The following is an 18,843-nucleotide window of genomic DNA, read 5'->3' on the forward strand; positions in this document are numbered from 1 at the left end:
AAGGTCAAAGCCAGATGACCAGACAGCAGCCAGATGCAATAACAAAGATCTGAGTCCCAAACTAAGCTGCACTTCAGCTGATGAAGGAATCTCTAGAAATGATAAGAAAATTGGGCAAGTCTGTGATATGGTGAACCCAAGAGCCTTACATAGTGGAAAAGGATGATGGAAAATTAGACCTACCCAGTAAATGTGACTTAAAGGACAATGTAGAAGAGGCAGTAACTAGTTTAGGGCATTGTTTATAATGGGAGCCACAACAGCAAGACGTGGCCATGATCTATAACACAGAGGAAATATGGAAAATGGTCCTATGGCGAAGGAGGACAAGACCCAGCGGTCAGACAGAGGACACACCAGCACAGATACACAAGCATCAAATATGACAAGGAAAGATGGGTTACTAATGACCTGCTGTGCAAGTGTAAGATCTGCACGCAACATTGTCATTTGAATACGATAAACTGCAGGAGAGTTGAGTCAGTGGAGAATCTTTGAGCCCTCTCGCAGTGCTTCCCTCGTGTATAATGTGACGGTGCCCTAAGAAACTGCCTTGTTACAGAAAATACTGAAGTAACTTGCACAATCACACACCTGAAATCAGAACATATTTTCCCTTATGCAATATTTACTGCAAAATTCAGGAAAGATTTATCTTTTACACAGATAACGTAAACCTTTTCAAATATATACAAACAACGGCAATACTCTGGAATGTTTCTCCTCCCGTCTCCCAGGGTGGAGACTGGGGAGAGAGTCATTACTTACATATATTATTTAATAATCAATCTTTCCCAGGAGTCGTTAAACACGTTTAATAATTATTATCCTGGGCTAATGAGGTAGTCCAGAGCAGATATAAATGCCATCTCGAACTGATGTTCGGAGAATCTGCTGACAGACTTGCGTGCATTCCGTCGGATCTCCATCCGCTGCTCCGGTGGCAGTGCCAGGATGGTATTTATAGCGTCAGCGTAACTTTCTTCGCTGTCTGCCAGGAATCCCGTCTCACCCCCCTCAAAAGGCACCACAATGTCAAGCTTGGGGCCTCCAGAATTGTGGGCCAGAATAACCGTTCCTGCAGCCATGCATTCCACCACACCTGTGGGAAAGGGAACATGGTCACTGGGACTTCAGTAACACAGGGTGAACGTATATCAATCACATCACAGCAACAGAGGGTTGGGACAGCTCTCGGTAAAATGAATGAATAGAACAGTACAGTCAGTGCTGGTAGGAATTCCTGTTCCGCAATCCTTTTTCTCAGCTCTTTCTTTACAGAAACTTCATTGATGGCTCAACCATGGTGCATCACTGCCTGAATATAGCCTGTAACCAGGTCTGCAAGCACTGTTATAGTGATCCAAGCCCTCCAAGGCACTTAATACAACAAGGCACCCAAACACAATTCTCTTTTCTGGCCTCAATCAGTAAACATTTTTTCTTCACCCAATTGAAATTTCTATCTTTTGTGATCACATCTCACCTTTCCATAAAGAGATGAAGTGGCATCCTGTCACAACCACAAAGTTAAATATCTCGATGGAGTTATTCCAGCCTCAGCACATCGCTCCACAGGAATGAACTGCAATGGGATTGATTAGCACCCGACCCAATACACCATTTAACTGTCGCACGTAGACAAAAGTGCTGGAGAAACTCAGATGGTGAGGCAGCATCTATGGAGCGAAGGAAATAGGCAACGATTCGGGTCGAAACCCTTCTTCAGACTGATGTAGGGAGGGGGAGGGGGGAAGAGGAAAGGAAGAGGAGGAGCCAGAGGGCTGAGGGAGAGCTGGGAAGGGGAGGAGACAATAAGGGCTACCGGGAATCAATGTTCATGCTGCTGGGGTGTAAAATATGAGGTGCTGCTCCTCCAATTTCCAGTGGTGCTCACTTTGGCCGGCCCAGGACAGAAAGGTCAGATTCGGAATGGGAGGGGGAGTTGAAGTGCTGAGCCACCGGGAGATCAGGTCGGTTATTGCGGACCGAGCGGAGGTGTTCGGCGAAACGATTGCCAAGCCTGCACTTGGTCTCACCGATGTTAGACCGATGTTGGTCTAACTGTCGCACCATTGATTAGCAGAAATTTAATCTGTAAAAAGAAACTAGAAATCTAAACTGTATTAGAAATTCATCACCTGCTGCCTTTACAATTGCCTGCAAACAATTAGTTTGAGAGGCAACCGCCAGGACTCGGGTCGATGGGTTTTTCGCTGCTGCGGATTGTAACAGTTATTGCTTCAAGATGAAGATGCTCTCACAGACAGGGACATTTGTTTGTCCTGTTGTCGGAACACTGGCCCGGTCTATTTCAGGTGCACCAACTCATTACAAATGTCATGTATCCAATTACAGTATTGCTCTGCGGCTTCAGTTACCGTTCAGACCACAAATAATTCTTGTTTAGATCATCTCTTAGGCACTTAATACTAAACATCTCAAAAGCATGCTATGAATCTATAATACTTGGAACATCAAGTATTACACAGATTTTTCAAAATAACCCGTTAAAATAAAACAAATTCCGCAAGAATCGGAGCAGAACTGTAACATGCTCACCTATACCAAAATGTTCATTCCACATGGTGTGCAGCCCAATTGTAGCTTCAGAGAGATGTTTTTTAAGTTCTGCAAATGGAATATTAATTTTAAACTCAACATTCTCTTGCACTCCCAGATTCTCGCAGAGTTTCTTCAGGCTAGATACTCGCTCTTCGTCCTCAGCGTTACGGCAGCCTCCGATCAGGACCAGCTTCACAGCACACTTGTGAGCGCAGTCCCGCAGGAAGCGATGGAAGGCTGTAATTTGTAGAGCGTGGTCCTTCTCTGGCCGAAACTGCCCGATCGAAACGATGGAATGCTCGGCCCTTTTACTGTTGTCTTCCAGGGGAATGTCCAGAAACGCCTGAACATCACAAGGTGGGCAGACAACGTGAGTACGGTCACCTGCCTTCCAAAGAGAAAGAATATGATTCAGAGTCCATGTGGAATTCACCATTATAATGTCGCTGCAAGACCCGACCAATCCATACAGCCAGGCGAAGATGTGGTAGTAGACAAGTTTGAGGTCGCTCAGTATGGGATTGTTTGATATAAACGCTGCATTGTTAAACCTCAGATTCCTGTCCTTCACCATAGACAGCATGTCTGTGCTAATGGTGGGGTAGTGGATGTAGCACCCCACACGGCAGCCACCCAAGTACTTGAAGAGAGGCAGCACGTAGGCATAGCCCATGGAGTCGATGAAGATGTCAGGAGTGCACTTCATGAGGGCCTCCCACCCCAGCAGCACAGATCCCAGACTCTGGCCGAGCAGAGTGAAGTAGGGATAAAGCTTCGCCTCCACAAGGTAGCGTTTCTCCAGGAAAACAAACTGAACAGGCTGGCGTAGTTTGATGTTGAATCGCCTGTAAGCTGTGTCTAGTATGTCTTCATCTGTGACGTCCTGATCTCCAGTGTAAATGACTATTTTAATATCAGCGTATCTGTGAATTACAAAATGTGAAAATGAGAACCTTGCTGACAAAATGCATCATGTTTGTATGTCAAACATATTGGGGAAAATGTTACAGAATACTTGATAATTCTGATACACAGAAAAAGCCACAAACAATATTCATGATAGGATCAGTGCATGTTGAAATCAGTCTTAATTTTATTTACAAAGAATTAATTGACAAAACCCAGTTGAAAACATTGTATTTAGTCCAGAATTTGCTGCATCAGACATCATGCACTGTTTAGACATTCTTTGAATTTGGAATGTCACTAACAGCATTGAATTGTCAGTGCAACAGCATTGAAGCTTTATGGTACGTTCTTGATCTACAAATCTATTTTTGCTGTATGGTCTGTTGTTGGGACAGATAGACGAGCAGCCATTAATAATAATTAATTTAATAATTAGGCACCGGGCTAATTATTAGTGTTCTGCTGTGCATGAAGGGTGTATTTTACTTGCTGCTACAAGTGCAGATAGACTGGTGAGTCTGTTTCAGTACAGTACAGCCCAGAGTGATCTTTCCGGACAGAACTTTGCACAACAAAAATACATTTACACCGGATATTCTGAGAGATTCCCTATCGGGGGGGGGGGGGGGGGAATGGAGACAGAATTTACACCTACATTGAAAGCCTTGGAGACGGCACACATGTACACTACACAGTTTCCCGTTTGGAAATGTCTTCCTGAGAAGTAGCTGCTAGTGCTGTGTGCAGCTCCACTCAGATCTTGGCCTCGGCAAGTTAATGAAGTGTGTCTGTAGATTTACTTTTCATGGGGCCAGTTGAATAAAAATTAGGACTAAGTCTATAGGTTAGTATCCAAAAAGCTTTAGTAAGTTGAAGTTCAAATTAGGTGACAAAGTGCTGGAGTAATTCAATGGGTCAGGCAGCATCTCTGGAGAAAATGGATAGTTGACGTTTCAGATCGGGACCCTTCTACAGATCCGAACCATCACCTATCCATATTCTCCGGAGATGTCTGACCCACTGAGTTACTCCAGCACTTTGTGTTTAAAAAAAAAAATAAACCAGCATCTGCAGTTCCTTTTGTCTACAGTTCAATTTAGGTATTTGCCACTTCTGTCTTTAAGGGAACTTTGAAACAAAGACCACTGGTTCCAGATGATCCTACGTTGTGGTCACTCCATCCGAGACGCTTCTGGATCTGGATTGATTCACTGGGTGTATACATTGTTTATCTTTAGATCTTAATTTAGGATTTAATTGTTAATAAAATTATATATTTCATGTAATATGTTCATCTATTAATGTGGATATGATTTTTAAACAACTTTGTTGAGGTCTGTAACGCAACCAGAGCTTTTAAGACGAATCTAGTGGAAAATTATTTTTCAATTTGCAAATCAAACGTTCCCTTAGAACACAACCTACCCCGCTGATTAAGAAATACCTGCAGCTCGCAACTGTAAAATAAGAAAGTGTCCCAAGGCACTTAAAAGGGCGAAGTCGGAATAAAATTTATACCGAGCCAAAGACGGGTGATCAAGCTTGCTCAAGGAGAAAGGTTTTAAGAAATGTATTAAAGGAGAAAGGATGGAAGTTCAGGCTGGGAGTTCCAGGGCTTGGTTCTGCCAATCTCAAGTGATGGGTTAAAGAAAATAGTACTTGACAGGCAGCTGGGGATACAGCAATGCAGCGTCTATGGAAGAGGTCATGGGGAGAGAAGAACAAGGCCAAAGGGGATTGTAATTCACAGACAAGATGGCCGACCGTGGATTATAAACTTGCTTTTTACCATCGCATTCTGCTGACACAATCAAAGTACACGAGTATTTGGACCCCTTTAGAGAAAATGTTCCACAAATATTCAGACGTTGCAGGTGCAGTAACTGGGACTCACCTTTCCTGCAGTGCTCGCACAGCACACCACAACACCCGTTCCCCTCCACCCCCGGCATTGCAATACGGGTGAAAGAACGCCACCACCAAAGACTTCTTGGCACTTTTTCCTGCATTTTGTGATATTCTCTTCTGTGGACAGGTCCAGAGTCGTATGTACAGCAAAATAGCGACCAGGAAGAATGATAAACCAGTGCTTATGATCAACACTGGATAGGCCAACGAAAACATAAACCTAATAAAAAGAACAAGAGGTTAATAACACTGGCATTTCAAATGTATAAAATAACAACATTAGAATTCACACCTTGCGTAAGCGTATAAACCCTCCCAAGGTAATTGCTGGTCAGAGTGTGAAGACACACACCAGTCTTGTCAAGTTTTGCTTAAGAAAGAACTGCAGATGCTAGTAAAATCGAATGTAGACACAAAATGATGGAGTAACTCAGCAGGTGAGGCAGCATCAATGGAGAGAAGGAATTGGCGATGTTTCAGGTCGAGACCCTTCTTCAGGGAGGGGGCGGGAAAAATAAAGAATGTTAGTGGAGACAATAAGACTAGTGGGAGAACTGGAAAGGGGGAGGGGAAGGAAAGAGAAAGCAAGGGCTACGTGAAGTTGGAGAAGTCAATGTTCATACCGTTGGGGCGTAAACCAAAGATACTAGAGCTTCTACGATCTTTGGTGTAAACTACCCAAGCGAAATATGAAGTACTGTTCCTCCAATTTGCACTGGGCCTACTGGATCTACTTTTCATTACCTCCTAATATACAAAATGACATTCTTTGGTCTTTAGAGATACAGGTCCACCGAATCCGCACCGATCAGCGATCACCCTGTACATTAACACTATCCTACACGCAAGGGACAATTTTACCGAAGGCAATTAACTAACAAACATAGTTCTTTGGAGTGTGGGAGCACCCAAGAGCACCCGGTTGCATCGTGGCTTGGTTCGGCAATTTGAGCGCCCTGGAAAGGAAAAGACTACAAAAAGTAGTAAACACTGCCCAGTCCATCATCGGCTCTGACCTTCCTTCCATCGAGGGGATTTATCGCAGTCGCTGCCTCAAAAAGGCTGGCAGTATCATCAAAGACCCACACCATCCTGGCCACACACTCATCTCCCTGCTACCTTCAGGTAGAAGGTACAGGAGCCTGAAGATTGCAACAACCAGGTTCAGGAATAGTTACTTCCCCTCAGCCATCAGGCTATTAAACCTGGCTCGGACAAAACTCTGATTATTACCAACCACTTTCTGTTATTTGCACTATCAGTTTATTTATTCATGTGTGTATATATTTATATCATGGTATATGGACACATTTTATCTGTTTTGTAGTAAATGCCTACTATTTTCTGTGTGCTTAAGCAAAGCAAGAATTTCATTGTCCTATACAGGGACACATGACAATAAACTCACTTGAACTTGAACTTGAACCTTACACGGCCACAGGAAGAACATGGAAACTGTGTGGACAGCACCCGCCTGAGGTCAGGATCAAAGCCAGGTATCTGGCACTGTGCCACTGGAACGACTTTCAGGAACTCAGAAGCAGAACTAACAAAATCAACCGTCTCTTGTAATTTACCTGCACTACCTGGAAACCTACAAACAACACTGAGCATGTTTGAGTATGTTGTTGAAACACTGATGGCAGATTTTCATATGGAAAGGGATGAATAGGCTGGGACTTTTGTCTTTGGAGCGTAGGATGTTGAGGGGTGACCTTATTGAGGTGTACAAGATCACGAGGGGCACGGATAATGTGAACACTCACAGTCTTTTCCCCCCAGAGTAGAGGATTCTAAAACTGGAGGGCACCGGTGAGAGGGGAGAGATTTAAGAGAAACCTCAGGGGCAGCTTTTTCACTCAGAGGGTTGTCCGTACCTGGAACAAGCTGCCAGAGGAAGTTATTGAAATGGATACAATTCAATTGTCAAATGTCCCAGATAGAACAATGAAATGTTTCCTTGCTGCAGCGCAACAGAATATGTAAACATAGTGGACTGTAAACACTACCACTGCGCTCTCTCCCCAGTACGATTTTAAAGGAGAGATACATGGATAGGAAGAGTTTAGAGGGATAGCTCAGTGTGCCAACTTGGCCAGCATGGACCAGATGGGCCGAAGGGCCTGTTTCCGTGCTGTACAGCCCCGTGACCGTGTCTCCCGCCCACATCACCCGGAGCTGCTCAACACTCCCGGCCGGGCCCGCAGCCCCCCAGCACCAGGAGCGGCGCTCCGTCCCCCTCCACTCCATTATTCCATCCCCTCTCACCTGAGGAAGCCGCTCTCTCCGCCTCCCGCCGCCATGCCGGCGCTACTTCCGCCCGGAACCGGAACCGGAACCCGCACCCGCTGCCGGCGGGGAGGGGGGGAGAGTGGGAGGGTTTGCCGGGCGTTGCCTAGCGACCGCCCTAGCGGGACCGCCGGGCAGAGCACGCACCGGCGCGGTGACGTCATGCGCGCAGAGGCTCCATGACGTCACGCGCCGGGACTGCGCGCCGTGGCCCGGGAAGAGCGACAGCGTCATGGGTGATTGTTGGCGCCATTTTACCGGGTTGCCTCGACTACTGTCATGGCGTCCACATCTTCAGCTCACTGTTCTGCTATAAGCTGCTCTAATCGTCAATGTAGACGACCCGACCCGACCCGACCCGATCCGATCCGATCCGACCCAACCCGACCCGACCCGACCCGACCCGACACGACCTGTCATTAGCAATGTTACAAAATTTTGAGATTTTAAAAATCAAGTCTGTAATTTATCCCATCAGATAAAGCATAAAAATAAGTTTAATTTGACACCTAATTCACTTTCATATCTCAAGTATTTAAAAAGTTATGGCCATTTTCATACTGGGAAATGAGCATCTTGTTCCCTATTGATTTTCTATGGACATAACAGAAAAGTTGTGATCGTGAACAGTCAAAAGCCCATAACTTTCTTAAAAATTAAGAGAACTGAATGAAATTTTCAGTTATCATAGATTGAAGCATTCTGAAACAAATATAAAATAATCTTACTTGGATGACCTGAAATTAAAGCATATAATTAGTTAGTTACCTAATTGTAGCTAATTTCAGACTTCAATTACTAGATCTAAACATCTATCCATTTCTTAATAAATGATTAACATTTTTAAATAGCCTAAATGTCCAAATAATATTCACAAATAATTCACAATAAAACATGATTTTTAAATCTCATTTACATTAATTTATAGGCCAAATGGAAGGAATTTAGTGTTTAATTGCTGTAAATAAATGTCCATTTAAATCAGCTTTCCAGTGGGTCCCTGTGGAACGCGCTGGTTTAGAACGTTCACATTGCGGTAGATTTGTGCCCCAAATGCCGAGAAAAATACTGCGGGATATAATGGGCCCAAAATGAGCTACTCGCAATATTAAACTTTGTATAAAGGGATCTTTAGAAGCCCTTTTTAATGTAAAAATATACAGCCTACCTTCTGTGGTTTGCTCTATGAGACCCTGCGGTTGCTGGCGGTCGCGGGTTTAGAGATTGATTTTTAAACTACTATAACTATTATTCAAGGCCTTTAAACCTAATAATAGCTTTTGCGACGGGGTCTTTCAGCGATTTTTCGTTAATAATTAACTAGGCTGAACATTTTCGATTGGAACAGCTTAGAGAAAATCGCGTTTTAAACCCGCCCCCCTCTAAACGGCGCCAAAATCGCGCACACCCGCAGCGACAGATTTTCACCAACGCTTCAGGTAGGCTTTGCAACATACCTACTGTCATTCTTCAGCTTCCCCAATAGCAAAGAAAGGTGAGGAAATATTATTATTTCCTGTCCATGTTATTTTGTCCTGAAAATGTTATTTTCTGTTCCATCTCCCACCATTATTGGGAAACTAGGTTTGTCTAATGTTTTACATTAGAAAGTTATTAGATTTTTTAAAAATAGATCTTTAGTTACGACAATAATAAAGTAATCAATTTTAACACTTCTGCACATTTTTGTTCTTGTAAGGCAGGGGGTCTCCACAATATGGCCCGCGGGACACATCAGGCCCACCACCTGTGTTTAAGAAGGAACTGCAGATGCTGGAAAATCGAAGCTACACAAAAATGCTGGAGAAACTCAGCGGGTGCAGCAGCATCTATGGCCCACCACCTGATTTTTCAAGCTCAGATTCGAGTCGGAGAGCGCAGCGGCCCGGGGCTGCTCTTAGTGTTGTTACCGGTTAGGTCCATCGAATTGTCAGAGCTGAGACAACTGGGCCGCCGTGAAGAATGGTGCGGTGGAGGGGTCAGCGGCGGCCAGAATGGGACGGCTGCGGGTTATAACGTGCCATCGTTCTCTCTCCCTCTCCCTCTCTCTCCCCCTCTCTCTCTCTCTCTCTCTCTCTCTCTCTCTCTCTCCCTCCTCCCTCTCCCACTCCCCCTCTCTCTCCCTTCTCCACCTTCTCTCCCTCCCTCTCTCCTCTCTCCTCTCCTCTCTTCTATCACTCTTCTATCTCTCTTCTCTCTCCTCTCTCTCTCCCTTTTCTCCCTCTCCCTTCTCTCCCTCTCCCCGCCTCTCCCCTCTCTCTCTCTCCCTCCTCTTCTCCCCCTCCCCCTCCCCCCCCCTCTCCCCCCTCTCTCTCCCCCCCCTCTCTCTCCCCCCCCCTCTCTCCCCATCTCTCCTCTCTCCCTCTCCCATCTATCTCTCTCTCTTCTATGTAGTTTTTTTTGGCGGTTGGCAAACAACTTATTCTCTCTCTCCCTCTCCCTCTCCCTCTCCCTCTCCCTCTCCCTCTCCCTCTCCCTCTCCCTCTCCCTCTCCCTCTCCCTCTCCCTCTCCCTCTCCCTCTCCCTCTCCCTCTCCCTCTCCCTCTCCCTCTCCCTCTCCCCGCCTCTCCCCTCTCCCTCTCCCTCTCCTTCTCCCCCTCCCCCTCCCCCCTCTCTCTCTCCCCCCCTCTCTCCCCATCTATCTCTCTCTCTTCTATGTAGTTTTTTTTGGCGGTTGGCAAACAACTTATTCTCTCTCTCTCTCCCTCTCTCCCCCTTTCTTCTCTCTCTCTCATCTCTCTCTTTCTCTTTCTCTCTCTCCCTTTCTCTATCTCCCCCCCCCCCCCCCTCTCTGCCCTTCTCTCTCTGCCTCCCTCTCTCTCTCTGCGTAAGAGTTGGCAGCCCTGCTAGTGTCTTAGGTCCAAAAGAGGATAGAAAGAAAATATTAAAAACTTCTTACATAGACCATTGTAAGCTCTTCTACATTTAAGGTAAATTGACATATTAGAGGCAAAATGCATCTTCAATATACAGGTCTCTCCCCACAACTGAAAAAAAATGCACTTGTGATATATCCTCCATTCTGCAGGTATGTAGTTATAATCAATTTTTTCCTATTAGTTAATCCTATATGATATTTTCTGTAATTTCAGATGTCGACAGTGGGTCCAGAATACTCGTTGACAAGATCTCCTACACCGAACTCTGGTGTACTTGTCAGCCAACTGTTGTCTTTGTTCTGAACACTTTGAACTTGACCAGTTTTCCAACAAACAGACCAAGAACAGGCTAAATTGGAATGCAGTTCCAACGCTCTTTGACATTCCGAACCCGCCGAAACATCTGTCTTCCCAAAGCAGGGTACTCAAGAGGAAGAATGAGAACCTCCCATCCTCACCAACGCCTTCAAAACAGCAAAGAGGCAAGTAATTTTTTCCTTTTTAAAATAAAATATATTCTCTCACTTTGGCTAAATATAAAAATGTATATGCTAACTGATATAATTGGTAAAGGTCAATATGTAATGGCATGTATGGTATTTTTATTTTCATTTGTGAAATGTTCACAAAACTATAATCACAAAGTGCGGGCTAATTAAATGCGTACTAGTATTTAATTCAAGTAAGAACATCCATTTAAAATGTTCTCAAGCATAATTCATACAACATTTAAATTGATTTAATTAAAAAATCTTCAAAAAATCAAGACCATGATTTTCTTTTGGTAGATTGAAATTGGTGCATCACATCACATCGTTTTAATGATAATTAGTAGTAGATGCTGATTTATTTACATGTATACGTTTAATCTATTTCATTAGATTATGAAATCAAACCCCCCATCAGTCTGAAGAAGGGTTTCGGCCCAAAACGTCGCCTATTTCCTTCGCTCCATAGATGCTGCTGCACCCGCTGAGTTTCCCCAGCAATTTTGTGTACCTAATCTATTTCATTAGTATGCTTCCCATTTTTTTCCCCCTTTCTCATTTTTTTTTGTCTTGGCAGTGTCACACAACATACAGGCCGAACATTCTTACTGCTCAGCTGCTCAGAATGAACCCAGCAGTGGCTCTACAACTCCTGATATACATGATCTTCAATTCACACCAAATGTAAATGACAGCAGAGCTCTGAAGAAGGAACGACAGCGTACCTTCCGCCTCAAAAAAAGAGGACAACAGATTAAACTATCAATGGGAAAGAATACTAGGGAAAGTTGCGTTGGATTACGTAGGAGTGGAGTATCTTGCTCCCCTCTATGATCTTTGGTCGAGACTGTAGCGTTCTCTCACCAGCGAAACAACACTCCCCAGTGCAACAACACTACCCCAGGGTCTCGACCCAACACGTTATGCATTCCCTCTCTCCAGAGATGCTGCCTGTCTCGCTGAGTTACTCCAGCATTTTGTGACTCTCTTTGGTTTAAACCAGCATCTGCAGTTCCCCGAGTGCAACAACGCTCCCCCAGTGCAGCAACACTGTCCCTGTGAACAACCCCCCCCCCCCCCCCCCCCCCCCGTTTGAAATACTGCACTGCAAATGGTTGTTGGTGGTTGGTTTGAAATAAAGCACTGCAAATGGTTGTTGGCGGTGGTTGGTTTGAAATGGCAAATGATTAAAAGTCTAAACTTGACAACTGTATATTGATTTTAGATAAAACGCTACCACTTACGGCTGGGATTTTTGGCCATCTTACTCAGTGCCCCTCTGCTCATCAGGTGCAGAGGATTCTTCCCATCAATGAAAAATAAAAGTGTTATTAGTGTTTAAGAAATGCTGAGAATCTCTCTCCTGTCAATCATGCCATGAAGGCCACGCCCCTTCTGGTGAGAGGGGGAGGGATTATAAAACCAGGAAGTGTGGGTGTGGCTCAGTCTCTGCAAGAAGGGGGAGGGTGAGGTCACGACTGTCTGAGCTGCCAAGCAGCTGAATGTCTACTGAACTGTGAGTGTGGTGTTTATGTGGTGTTTTCACCCTGCTTGAAATGGTATGTAACTGCACTTGAATTTGGTTGTCTTGCACCCTGCTTGGGGGCATGAAACTGCACGAATTTGGTGCCCTTGTACCTGCTTGAAGTGGCATGAAATGGCACTTGAATTTGGTGGCCTTGGACCCTGCTTGAAGTGGCATGAAACTGCACTTGAATTTGGTGGCCTTGCACCCTGCTTGAAGTGGCATGAAACTGCACTTGAGTTTGGTGGCCCTGCACCCTGCTTGAAGTGGCATGAAACTGAACTTGAGTTTGGTGGCCTTGCACCCTGCTTGAAATGGCATGAAACTGCACTTGAATTTGGTGGCCATGCACCCTGCTTGAAATGGTATGAAACTGCACTTGAATTTGGTTGTCTTGCACCCTGCTTGGTGGCATGAAACTGCACGAATTTGGTGCCCTTGCACCCTGCTTGAAGTGGTCGGAAACTGCACTTGAATTCGGTGGCCTTGCACCCTGCTTGAAGTGGTCGGAAACTGCATTTGAATTTGGTGGCCTTGCACCCTGCTTGAAATGGAATTCAAGGAATAGCTGTGAGTCAACTGCCAGCCCACCAGCCGTGAGTGAGCTGCCAGCACATCAGGCTTGAGTGACTGAGCTGCCACCCCAGGAATCCATTTGGCCCACAATGTCCATACTAACCCTCTGGAAACCAGTCCTTTCAGCCCACAATACCCATACTAGCGCTCCAGAAAGCCCCCCCCCCCCCCCCCCCCCCACTGGCCACCAATATTGGAATTGGTGGAGAGGTGGAATATTGCGTTGGGGACCAGCTCTCCCGTATGAACATGGGACCCAACGGGTCCCACTTAGTCTAGTACATAATAAATTTGACATAAACATCCACCACAGTGGAATCAAAATTCCTCACTGTGATGGAAGGCAATAGTTCAGTCATCTTCCTCTACACCCGTGGTCGGGGCCTCTGATCAGGGCTGTTGTCGACGGTCCACTGTCCAAGCCCTCTCGTCGGGATGATGGAAACTCCGGGGTCGGGATGGATCCTCGGCAAATGGTCCCCCACTCCCCGATGGTAAGTCCGCGGCTTGAAGCTCCGGTCGGTCTCCACGAAAGGCCGCACCAATCCAGTTATTTGGCCGCAGGGGGGGGGGGGGGGGCGGAGAAAGTTCACATCTCCGTTGAGGTAAGTGACTGAAAATGGTTTCCCCTTATTCCCACCCCCTACATAAAAACACACTGAGAAACATAAAACATACAATTTTGACACTAAAAATAACAAAAAAAAGTTGAGATAACACACAGGCTGCTGACGAAGCTGTCATCTTGGTGCCACCCGGTGATTAAAAGTTAAACGACTTGTTGTTTCACTACTTCATACATGGTGTCAGAAGTATTCTTTTGGAAAGACTTCGGCTGATATTTTATGAATTTTCAGAGTTTATTCGTGACTCAGATATGGCCGAAGCATTTCAAAAACCGAACCCACTTGTTTTCAATTGCAACATCGTAGAACGGTGGCATATCTTCGAAGAACAGTATGTTTTCATCGCAGCCGCTCACTATGATAAACCACCTTGGACTTGGGCTGACATGCTCCTCAATCTTGCAGGACAAGAAGCTTACGAACGAGCAAAACGATTCATATTTGCGGGGGCAATAACACATCCTCTCGTTGATGGAGCACTTCCAGTCGTCACCCCTGCTGATGAGGCGGACGACCTTAAATGTCTCAAGAAAATTTTGACAGCTGTCTCCATTTGCGAGAATTATGTGCTAACTATTCATAATACCAGAACGCTAACTGATGCACAATGATCAACCGTGGGTATCAATGCTGTTCAGGCTGGGTTCCAGAGATAGCGTCAGCCTGAGATAGTGATGAGAGTCCAGCTTGATGAGCTTGTGATTCGATTTATTATTGATTGCACTAATTGTGGAGGCACTCATGTTGCTAAGAGGGAGAAATGTCCCGCTTTTGGTCAAATCTGTCAATGCTGCAAAAGACGTAATCATTTCTGGAGATGCTGCAGATCCACACAACGAGTTCACAACAAAGAAAAGACAAAACAACCTGTACATCAGATACATTCCAATCCATCTGATAGCAGTACTGAAGAGACACCTGACGTCGACGGTATCACACTGCAAATGCATTCCATCGAAGGACAGAAAGTAAAGAATAACGAGGCCATGGTTACAGTGCTGGTAAACAATATCGCTGTTGAAATGATGATAGACACCGGTGCCAAGTGCAATGTTAAGTCCAAAACAGAATTCAAGCGCATTCGAAATACTGTGAATGCCGAGTAACTAAAACCATGCAATGCCACTCTATTGGTGAAGGGTAAAGCTACAGTGCCACCTAGGGCAACAAACATACAGGCTGCCATTCTACATCGTCAAAGCTAATGTGGTACCCCTACTAGGAATACAAGCCTGCAAAGATATGGGGCTGGTGTCGTTCAGCAAGGTCATTCACCAGCTATCCTCAATTCCTGATTCAACACAGCTAATCATCACTGAATACAACAATCTCTTCACCGATGCGGTCTCTTATTTTTTTATGTGGGAGGGTGTGGGGAAGGGGGAAACTGCTTCTCAGTCACTTCCTGGTCGAGGATGCGTCTATTCTCTGAGCTGCATTTTCGCCCCCCCCCTCGCGGCCTACCATCTAGATTGGTGCGGCCTTTCCTGCCGGAGACCAACCAGAGCTTCAGTAGCGGCGCAGCACTGAATTACCATCGCGGAGCGGGCGATGCCTTACAGGGGATCGCCGTGTTGGAGGTCCAGAGTGTTGGGCCTGGTGTTTAACACCGTGGAGTAGTGGTTTGCGGAGCTTCTAGCCGCGGACGGCGCTGACTAACATCACGGAGTCCTGGGATCCTTTGCCGAGGGTCGCCAGTGTTAGAGCTCCGGCCAGCTCAGCCTGTGGACTTTGGGAGCTGTGGTCTCCGGTAAGAAGTGGCCGATTCGGAAACTCCAAGCTGCTGAGTGTGTTCTTCAGTTCTGACGTCGAAGTTCCGATCATCCCGGCAAGAGGGCCTGAACATCGGGCCGTCCGTAGCGACGACTGCGGAGGGCTCAAAGGCCCCGACCACAGGTGAACAATGAGGAAGATGACTGAACTTTATTGCCTTCCTTCACAGTGGGAAACGTTGATTCCGCTGTGTGGGATGTTCATGTTAAATTCTGTTGTGTATTGTGTTCTTTTTATTCGTATGGCTGTATGGTAACTCAAATCTCACTGCATCAATTGGTGCATGTGACAATAAATGTAGCTTGAACTTGAACTGGGAAAGCTATCAGTAACATATTCAATTACTCTGGATCCGGAAGTGAGAACCGTAGTTCATGCTGCACATTGCATTCCCATAGCAGGACCGCTGAAATAGAGAGGATGCAAGCATTGGGGGTCATCATAATGTCATCATGTGGAATGCAGCTAGCTCAGCTCGCTGGGTGCAGCAGCCAGTTTGATAAGGATGTAAATCTACACGGGGACTTTTGTGTAGTCTGACTTTTATATGGATATTAAAGAACTTTATATGAATTTAAACGACTTGTAGTTTCACTACTTCATACATATGACACTGCTTTGTGTTTATATATTTTAAATTTGGCAATTGCATTGAAAATGAACCAAAATGGGCTAGACCCTTTTCACTGCATTAGGCCCATATCCCTCTCGAATCTTCCTATCCACATATCTGTCCAAATATCTTTTAAAAGTCAATTCTATCTGCTTGTCTATCATCTGGCTGCTCATTCCAGATACGCACTACCCTCTGAGTGGAAAAGCTGCCACTGAGGTTCCTCTTTTCCATATCTCTCTCCTTACGCCTGTGCCCTCTAGTTTTAAAATCCTCTATCCTGGGAAAAATACTGGGCGTTCACTTTATCCTCATGCTCTTGTACACCTCAATAACATAGAAAACAGGTGCAGGAGTAGGCCATTCGGCCCTTCGAGCCTGCATCGCCATTCAATATGATCATGGCTGATCATCCAACTCAGTATCCTGTACCTGCCTTCTCTCCATACCCCTTGATCCCTTTAGCCACAAGGGCCACATCTAACTCCCTCTTAAATATAGCCAATGAACTGGCCTCAACTACCTTCTGTGGCAGAGAATTCCACAGATTCACCACTGTAAAAAATGTTATAACGCGTATGTCACCCCTCAGCCCTCTACACTCCAATGAAAAAAGTCCCAGCCTGTACAACCTCTCCCTGTAACTCAAGCCCGCAAGTCGAAGAAGAAGAGGTAAGGTGGCTTGGAGAATTGGCATCTTGCAAAATCTGAATGATTAATATATTGCAGATTCATAATTCAGAGTGTGTATAAGGTAACAATACTCTTCAATAGTCCCAAAATCAATTTTAAGTGAAGTCTACAAGCCACTGCAACCCTAACCTTCTGCCTTTCACACAGGATTTGTATTGTTGCTGTCTATCATTCTAATTTCCTGCATACAACAAGAAAGCGCACACAGAATGTTGCCTTTATGTGGTTTCTGCAGTTGCTATGGTACTATGCAGGTGTCTATTGAAAGAGAGGATCCTGTCAGTAATTGTCTGGAATTACAGATAGATAAAGATGACATAACTGACATATTCCAGCATTCACAATCATTTTGGATATCATATAAAACTTTAAAATAATATCAAACAAATGTAGCTCACCTGGTGGTTACATATTTCACATTTTTCATATTTATATAGGTGAAAGTGAGGGGTTTCGGTTTTCGAGCAACATATTTTTTTGCCAAAAGAAATATCTGAAGGAGGTTCCTGACTCAAACCTGTCCATGTTCTACAGACATCTTGCTGGACCCACCCGATCTATTCTTCTCATGATTTTATACACCTCTATAAGATCACCCCTCATCCTCCTGCGCTCCAAGGAATAGAGTCCCAGCCAACTCAACCTCTCCATATAGCTCAGACCCACAAGTCCTGGCAGCATCCTCATAAATCTTCTCTGTACCCTTCCCTGCTTGACAATATCTTTCCTATAACATGGAACTGAACCCAATACTCTAAATGCGGCCTCCAGCAGCCACCCCTCCTCTTCTATGCGACGAGGTCACTGTGTCCCACTTTCCAAGCTCATCATGGAACTTTGGGGCACTTCTGAAGGTGAGTGAGGTGAGATCGCAGTATGTTCACAGCCACCGACTTCACCTTCCACCGCCTCCATCTCGGTAGTGATCCCATCTGATACCAATTGTTTGATAATTCATGATATTTATTGAATCAAAAGGATCACATTTCGTTCTATGACAGAATTAATGTGTAGAATTAGTTTTAGTTTCGTTTAGAGATACAGCATAGAAACAGGCCCTTCGACCCCACCAAGTCCGCACCGACTAGTGATCCCCGCACATTAACACTCCTGCACACACTGGGGACAATTTACATTTTATACCAAGTCAATTAGCCTACATACCTGTACGTCTTTGGAGTGTGGGAGGAAACCGAAGATCTCGGAGAAAACCCACACAGGTCACGGGGAGAATGTACAAACACCGTACAGACAGCACCTGAAGTCGGGATCAAACCCGAGTCTGGTATTGTAAGGCAGTAGCTCTACCACCCAACTATAATTACAATTTATTTCCGTTTAATTTGATTTTAACTTCCATTGATCTCATTGGTGTGTCGGTACTATTACTCCATTGCCATTTATTTTCTTAGTTTACGGAATGGTCTGATCAGGCTTGCTCCTCTGTTTCATGTGGTCACTCGGTGGACTTTCACCCGGGGATCAGCTGGGATCAAACTAAAGTACGGTGCTGCATCAGCTTCTAAGGAACAATGGGGACCGAATGCAATCATAGAGATAACATTGAAGAAAACTGACGTAAATGCCTAGAGATTCCTTGTCACAATGTTGTAAAACTGCACTGGTAAATGTAGACTTACTCTGAGGTGAAGTAAAACACAATGGCACAGTGGTGGCACGGTGGTGCAGCAATAGAGCTACTGCCTCACAGCGCCAGAAACTCTGGTTTGATCCTGACTACGGGTGCTTTCTGTATGGAGTTTTTACGTTCTTCCTGTGACCATGTGGGTTTTCTCTGGGTGTTCCGGTTTCCTCCCATGCTCCAAAGACATGTGGGTTTGTAGGTTAATTGGCTTCTGAAAATTGTCCCTAATATGTAGGATAGAACTCGTGTACAGGTGATCACTGCCTGACACGGATTTGGTGGGCTAAAGGACCTGTTTCCACACTGTATCTCTAAACTAAACTGCACCATTTCACGGGTATGTGGAACGAGCTG

The 18,843-nt window shown here is 45.2% G+C and overlaps 1 protein-coding gene and 1 long non-coding RNA gene across 2 annotated transcripts; one reads left to right on the forward strand and one right to left on the reverse strand.

Annotated features, from left to right (window-relative positions):
* Nucleotides 1-608: 608 nt before the first annotated feature.
* alg11 (ALG11 alpha-1,2-mannosyltransferase) lies at nucleotides 609-7,742 on the reverse strand. The gene is made up of 4 exons (XM_033022277.1): nucleotides 7,651-7,742; nucleotides 5,369-5,602; nucleotides 2,563-3,488; nucleotides 609-1,102 (listed from the first exon to the last, which is right to left on the reverse strand). Exons 1-4 carry the CDS (start codon nucleotides 7,683-7,685, stop codon nucleotides 825-827), a joined length of 1,473 nt encoding a protein of 490 aa, XP_032878168.1. The 5' UTR covers nucleotides 7,686-7,742; the 3' UTR covers nucleotides 609-824.
* A 77-nt stretch (nucleotides 7,743-7,819) lies between these two features.
* LOC116974122 lies at nucleotides 7,820-12,105 on the forward strand. The gene is made up of 3 exons (XR_004412283.1): nucleotides 7,820-7,907; nucleotides 10,764-11,036; nucleotides 11,616-12,105. It is a non-coding gene; the product is annotated as an uncharacterized LOC116974122 (long non-coding RNA).
* Nucleotides 12,106-18,843: the final 6,738 nt, after the last annotated feature.

The sequence above is a fragment of the Amblyraja radiata genome, chromosome 6 (assembly GCF_010909765.2).
Source record: "Amblyraja radiata isolate CabotCenter1 chromosome 6, sAmbRad1.1.pri, whole genome shotgun sequence".
Classification (NCBI taxonomy): Eukaryota; Metazoa; Chordata; class Chondrichthyes; order Rajiformes; family Rajidae; genus Amblyraja; species Amblyraja radiata.